Consider the following 6,874-nt stretch of genomic DNA (forward strand, 5'->3'; position numbering starts at 1 on the left):
TCAGACTGGGCAGGCCTGGCACTTCCTCCCTGACCCACAGGCCTACAGCTCTGCCTGGGCCACAAGCTGCCGTTCTGGGGCGCCGCCGCCTTGCTGTGGGGACACCTGGATATCTGTCCCCAGGAAAGCTGGCGGCTTCAGCCCCACAGGGGTCTGCCACAGCTCTGGAACTGGGGCTTGGCGGCCCGGCAGGGGCTCTCACCAGCCACAGGGCCCGGTTTCTAAATAGCAAATGACTTTCACATGTCCCTGGGGAGCAGCGGTGCCGGTGCCCGCCCCCGCCCCTTTCCCACCAGGCGTTCCTACCACCGCGGCCTCAAAGCCCCTCATGTCCACTCCCTTGTCCTCGTGGAGGCCCCGCAGACCCGAGTCCAGTCCCCAACTCGCAGCCCAAGTCCACCTGACCGGGCCACCACGCGTTATGGTCACGCCCCGGACGCAACTCCCCAAGGCATCCAGTCGAGGGCCCTGGGCGGCTCCACCTGCGTGGCTCACCGAGGTACGACACGACCTGCGCGCGCCGCGCCGCCACACTTGCGCCGCGCATGCCCAGAGGCCACAGGTCGTTCGCGCCGGCTGCTGGCAGCTTCCCCTTCTCCGGGCTCCGCGTCCGCCCGGCTCGGCCCCGGGCGCCATGGACAGGATCGAGGGCGTGGCCGTGGGCCGCTGCACCGACTCGCCGTACCTGCGGCCGCTGACGCTGCACTACCGCCAGGTGAGCCCGCGCAGCCGCGGGCCTTCCGTTCCCGCCCCGCCCCCCCCGCCGCCCTTACCCCCTGCCCCCACGACGTCCTTGAGGCCCCGCCCCTACTTGGCCGGCCCGCCCCCGCTGGGCCCGCCCAGGAGGCCCCGCCCCCCGCTGCCTGCCCCGCCCCACCCCGCGTCCGGCGCCCCGCCCGGTCGAGCGCCGGCCTCCGCCCCTGACTCCGCCTTTGCCCTCGGGGTCCCAGAGCCGCCCATCCTTCAAGCTGGTTTGCCCAGCCAGCCTTCTCTGTGCCCCGTGCCTTGGCGTTGTATGATTGACCTGGCATCCCGGACAGGGGTCAGGGAGGGCTTCTCAGAGGCGGTGCCCTCGTTGCTGTGACTCGAAGGAGTCGATAGATGGCAGGAGGGAGGAGGGCTGGTCGTGGGGGCCAGTGAAGTGGGCTTCCTCCTGGTCCATGGGAAGTACCGTCTGCCTCCCCTCAGCCGCCCACGCTGCCAGTCCCTGAGAGCTGGGTCAGGAGCCCGTGGCGAGCGCACAGACCTGGGTGACCCAGGGCGTGGAACCTCTTCCCTCTCCCCACGCAGGATAGGAGCCCGGCGTCCCACCTCCTGAGCAGGGGTGGAGTGAGGGTCTGGTGGGCTTCACACTCACATCTTGCTGTCCCCCTTTTATGTTCGGAGCTGGGGCTCCCGCACCGTGGTCCGCTGGAGCGCGCCCTCAGGAAGGGGTCACTGTTCCGTGTCTGTAGTGCCTCTCCAGTACCCAGCCTCTGGACAGCTCCTGCTGAAGCCCCGCCCCTGGCCCCAGTCTCCCCTCCCCCACTTCCTGTGCCTGTGCTCCTGCGGCCTGGGAGAACAGGTTTTCATGCCCCCTGAGTCCAGGTTTACAGCTGGTCTAGGGGGGCCAAGGGGCGGGGAGCCTGGTGGGCGTGGGATTGCTGGTTGGCTGCACAGCCCTGGAGGGCCTGGGGTTCTTGGGGCGCTGGGAGGGGCGGGGCGGCTCACCACAGCCCTCTAGGAGCTTTGGGCTGCTGGCGGGTCTGCACTGGTCTGGATGGGAGCTATCATTTGACAGTAAGTGGCTACAGGCTGTGGTGGCAGGGCTGCTGAGTGGGGGCACCTGGTGGATGGACAAAGGAAGGTCTGCTCGGTTGTGTGTGTGTGTGTGTGTGTGTGTGTGCGCGCGCGCGCGCGCGCGTGTTCGTGTGTTCCCGTGCTCGCACCCTAGCCCTGCTCCACACCGTCCCCCTCCCATCAGGCTGGACCACAGGTACAGGACATGAGCGTGGGGTCAGCTTACATGGGCCCGTCCTGGAGGTGGCTGGCCCCACAGCAGGTGGATGTTAGGCAGGCATAAGCTTGCCTGCTGGGTAGTGCCTCACAATGGCCTGCGGGCACTATGACCTGGGTGCTTGGGGATACCAGCCCCCCATGGAAACCGAGGCTGCCGTCCGCCTTGCCTAGAGGCTACTGCGTCCTGGTCAAGCTCAGATCAGTATGGCCACCTGCATCCTGACACCCAGCTGTCCCTCCTTGCTGTTATGGGGCCGAGGCAACTGCCGCCTCCGGGAAGCCCACCCTGGGCCCCCAGTGCAACTGCCTCTTCAGGACCCACTGCTCAGGCCCAGGTGCAGAAATGCCTGGCCCCTCCCCCACCTGGACAGAGCCTGTGGTTGAGCCAGCTGCTCCCCTAGCCTTGGGCTGTCACGTGACTGGGTGGCAGATGGGCTGCAACTGGGGGTGGGCCCCTGAGGAGGGATGGAGGCAGACAGGATGGCCCCTGCCCCATGTAGCCCTGAGTCTGCCCTCTGGGATGGGGCCCAGCTGGCAGGCCCCTCATACCTCTGCGTGCTGTAGCACCCAGTGGACTGGCCCCTGCCCCCTGCCCCTAAGTTCCCTTGGAGTTCGCTGTGCAGGCCTTGGGAGCCCACCAGGGCAGGGGCCCTAGGTTAGAGGCGAGCCTTTTGCATGGGCTTCAGCAGCCTGTGCAGAGGCCATAGACATGTTGGGATCCCCGGCCCCCAGACTCCCAGTAGCATCCGTGGAGTGCCGGCTGTGAGTGGTCTCCCAGCGGTTGGGACCTACCATACTAGAGCTGGTGCTCTTGCAGGTAGGCTGCTTGGCATTCCTGGCAGGTGGTGGGTCTCACTTGGTGACAACTGACAGCCTGCTTCACCCCGTGCCCTGTAGTACCCTGCCTAGGATACCCTGGCACCCTGCCCAGCCTCGGCTCAGCCCAGGGTGTCCCCCACCGAGTGCCCCCTGCTGCCACACCCAGTGGATCTGGAGCCGGTGCAGCATGGGCTGTCCGGTCGTTGGGCCCCTGGATTCCTGTCCACCTGGAGCCACCTGCCTGACTGCTGTCACACCTCTTTCAGAACGGCACCCAGAAGTCTTGGGACTTCATGAAGACGCACGACAGGTGAGGGCACAGCCTGGCCTGGCAGCCCAGGGGCACAGAAGACCCAGAGGAGAAAGCCCCTCACAGTCTCCAGACCTCTGGCCTTGGTAGCCCTGAGGCCTGCAGGCTGGGCCACAGTGGTGGGCAGGCCCCTGGGAGCTAGCAGTGAACAGCTGGCCAGCAGGGGTCACATGTCCCATCAGTCATCATCTAGGCTCCACTGCTGTCACCTACCCTGTGCCCTTCATCCCACCCCAGTTACCTCCTGTTATCTGGGATCTGGCCTCAGTTTCCCTGTCAGAGCCAGGGGCCCACCTTTCTCAGGGCGTGGGCTGGGGAGGGAGGGCCCTGAGCACAGGGCTGTGTCTATTGAGCGGCTCCCTCCCCACAGTGTGGCCGTCCTCTTGTACAACGTCTCCAAGAGGAGCGTGGTGTTGGTGAAGCAGTTCCGGCCAGGTGAGGTTGCCCCAGGGTCACTAGCTGGTCCCTTGGTCCCCAAGGCCTGAGGCCTGGGTGGCCGGTGGTCATGTGCATGCTCTCCTCCCAGCTGTGTATGCTGGCGAGGCTGAGCGTCTCTTCCCAGGGTCCCTAGCAGCGGTGGACCAGGACACGCCTCCTCGGGGTCTGCAGCCTGCCTTGCCTGGCTCCGCAGGTGTGACATACGAGCTATGCGCAGGCCTGGTGGACCAGCCAGGGCTCTCACTGGAAGAGGTGGCCTGCAAGGAGGCCTGGGAGGAGTGCGGCTATCGACTGACCCCATCCGACCTGCGCCGGGTCGCCACATACAGGTGGGCTGGCTGGACCTGCAGGCTGCTGCAAGTGGCCCAGGGCATGTCCAGTCGGCCAGCCAGGAGTGAGCGCCCTGTCCCTGGGCTGTGCTGGCAGACAGATGTCTCTTTGACTATGGGGTTGGGAGGGTGGGTGGCATCTCCAGGAAGCCAGGCCGGAACTGGGGCTCCCAGGGCTTGTTTGGGAGCAGGCTGGGCCCCATGCCCCCACCCTGCGGCCCCCAGCCACGTGGGGCTGACTCCCGGGGCAGCTGTTACCGACAGGTGCCTGCAATTCCTGTGGGATTACATGCTGGGGTGGGGGTGGGGGTGGGGGTGAGTCAGCGCTGGTCTCAGACTCTCAGGAATGGGGGCTGAGCTGGCCCCGGCAGGAGAGGCTGCAGCTCTGGGCTCGTGAGGGGGAGCCAGGTTTGGGGGCTGCCTCACCAGAGCCTATTCTAGCCCTTGGGACCCCACTGGCTGGGTCTGCCTTCCCAGCACAGAGGGTGTGGACTAAGGGATGCCATCCTGCCTGGGACTGTTGGGGTGGCAGTGAGAGGGTGTTTCCCGGCACAGGGCCTCTCTCTCATCCCTGGGTCTGATCCTTCTGCCTCAGCAGCTGCAGGAGGTTTGGGGTGACCTTTGCCCCGGGAGCCCCATCTGGAAGGCAGGGTTTGCAGCCCTGAGCTCTGAGTCTGGGGAGGGCAGTACACAGACTTCAGTGGTCTGAGTGGTACCCTGAGTACTGGCCAGTGGTCTGCCAGGGGCCCTAGGCCAAGGATAGATGCAGGCTGGCTCCAGAAGGGCCTGGGGGTCTCTGGCAGGAGGGGGGCCTGGGACCAGTCCTGACAGTGTCCTGTGGGGGGCAGAGGTTGTGCAGGCAGGGCTATGGCCAGTTTGAGGGCACTGGGGAACCATGGGGACTGGGAGCAGCCAGCTCAGACTTGCAAGCTAATGAGGAGTGTATGACGAGTGTGTGTGGTGGGGTCGGGCAGCAGCTCACTCACTCACTGTCCCAGGTGACAAGGTCAGGTGACAAGGAGGCTGAGGCATCCTTGGAGGGCCAGGTATGTGTGTGCATGTGCTTGCACTGCGGGAACAAGGCTAGGAGAAGGCAGTGCCCAGGGCCCTGTTGGGCTCGTCCTTCACGAGGCAGCGGAAACAGGGCCTGGAAGCCACAGACTGCTGCCACCATCAAAGGCACAGGCCGTGGGCGCCTCCGGAAACGGGCCATCAGGAAGGGGTCAGTAGGAGATAAGGGGCTGGAGGCGGCCGAGGAAGCAGCTGGGGTGAAGTCAGTCTGGACTGGGGCCACCGCCCACTGAACAGGGGACTCCCTTACACTGCGTCCATTCCTGAGCCGTGGGCCCTCCAGCCTACATATGCTGCAGTCAGCTGGTCTAGCCCCATCCATGGCCCACTGGGTGCATGCAGGGTGCAGGACTATGTGGGGAACTCTCTGGTTTGTCCCACTGCTCAGCTAGCCAGGCCCACAGGGTGCAGGTGGGACACCTGGTCGAACCTGTACCCGTCAGTGCCCACCCATCATTGGGCAGCACATGGTTCCAGCGCCCCTTCCTGTCTCAGCAGCCTCTGTGGGCAGCATGTTGGGGCCACGTGTCAGCGGGGCTACAATCCCACTACCAAGGCACGGTGGTATAACTAATTCCCAATACATGTGTGACTGGCTCTTGTTACTTTTCTGGCTGTTAATTAGGGACCCTAGTGCCTGGAGGCTGTGAGTTCTTGCCAAGAGGCCCCCCTCATGGGCCCTCTCTCAACAAGGCCAGCACAAGAATCTCTCCGGCTTCTACCAGCTCTAAAACTCATTTGATGTCAGGCCCACCCATTTGACTAACCTACAATCAACTGATTCGTGCCCTTAATTACATCTCTACAATGCTTTCACCCATCCCCTTCCCAAGTTTAGCCCACGCTGTATGGGGGGTTTGTGCACTGGGGGTGGGGATATGAGGAGTTGGGGGAAGGCTGCTGTGGATGGCTGAACTGTTGTCTTCTCCTGTAGGTCTGGTGTGGGGCTGACTGGCTCTAACCAGACCATGTTCTTCGCGGAGGTGACAGATGCCCAGCAAGCCGGCCTGGGCGGGGGCCTGGCAGAAGAGGGTGAGCTCATAGAAGTTGTACACCTGCCCCTGGACAGCGCCCAGGCCTTTGCAGATGATCCTGACACTCCCAAGACCCTTGGCGTCATCTTTGGTGTTGTCTGGCTCCTCAGCCACATGGCCCCTAGCATGGGGCCCAGTACCACCCTGCCCACTGACCAGCAGACCCAATAAAGGCTGTGCAGCCATGCCTGTACCTGCTGGTCTGAGCTCTGGTACTAGGGGAGTCAGGGAGGGCTGGGGAATGGTGAGGCCTTCTGAGGGAAGCACTATGGAAGGATGCCTCTCCCCAGTTCCATGGAGCAGAAGCCCCTATTGTAGGCCTGGGAACAGCCAGCAGAGCCCAGGACAGGGCCAACTAGGATGGCAACCCATAGGAGCAGGGGCTGGGGGCACAGGTGGGGCAGGCTTCCTATATAGGCAAGGAAGGTGTTCAAGAAAGGGGCCTGGAAGGCCTGGCCTGGGCCTGCTGGGCAGTAGGTCACTGGGGTTGGTGGGAACATGCTATATTTCAGAGAGGCGGGGTTCCCACCTTGGTCTAAAGCAGGCTGGAGACCCCTTCAGGACCCCTGTGCCCTGGTCACCAAGTACTTGACCAGCTCCTGGCAAGTGCCCTAAGGCCCGGGCTGGACTGCAGGGATGGTGGTGGCAGGCTCGACCTGCCAGCTCTCCTGTGCTGCCCCTGCCGGCCCAGGCTGTTTGGTAGGTATTGTTGGCCACTGTCATGTGCACCAGACCCTCTGACCTGCCCTAGAGGCTGTGGTTTCAGGGAGGTTTCTGGGGGCAAGGCCCTCCAGGGTGCCCCTTGGGACCAGTGCAGTGGTGGTAGAGACCTCCCTGTGGTTCAGGAAGGCCCCTTTCCAGAGTCCCCGAATCCC

General features: G+C 64.3%; 1 protein-coding gene across 1 annotated transcript; it reads left to right on the forward strand.

Moving 5' to 3' along the window:
- The first annotated feature begins 565 nt into the window (after nt 1–565).
- On the forward strand, nt 566–6,184 carry NUDT14 (nudix hydrolase 14). Its single transcript, XM_075531126.1, has 5 exons — nt 566–715; nt 3,084–3,127; nt 3,498–3,562; nt 3,654–3,894; nt 5,900–6,184. The coding sequence occupies exons 1-5, from the start codon at nt 635–637 to the stop codon at nt 6,168–6,170; spliced, it is 702 nt and encodes a 233-aa protein (XP_075387241.1). The 5' UTR covers nt 566–634; the 3' UTR covers nt 6,171–6,184.
- The last annotated feature ends 690 nt before the right edge of the window (nt 6,185–6,874 follow it).

The sequence above is a fragment of the Tenrec ecaudatus genome, chromosome 14 (assembly GCF_050624435.1).
Source record: "Tenrec ecaudatus isolate mTenEca1 chromosome 14, mTenEca1.hap1, whole genome shotgun sequence".
NCBI classification, from domain to species: domain Eukaryota; kingdom Metazoa; phylum Chordata; class Mammalia; order Afrosoricida; family Tenrecidae; genus Tenrec; species Tenrec ecaudatus.

Coding starts and splice junctions, on each gene's coding strand:
- NUDT14 (XM_075531126.1), top strand. CDS start 635: ATGGACAGGATCGAGGGCGTGGCCGTGGGCCGCTGCACCGACTCGCCG. Junction 3,128..3,497: donor TTCATGAAGACGCACGACAG/GTGAGGGCACAG, acceptor CCCTCCCCACAG/TGTGGCCGTCCTCTTGTACA. Junction 3,895..5,899: donor CGCCGGGTCGCCACATACAG/GTGGGCTGGCTG, acceptor CTTCTCCTGTAG/GTCTGGTGTGGGGCTGACTG.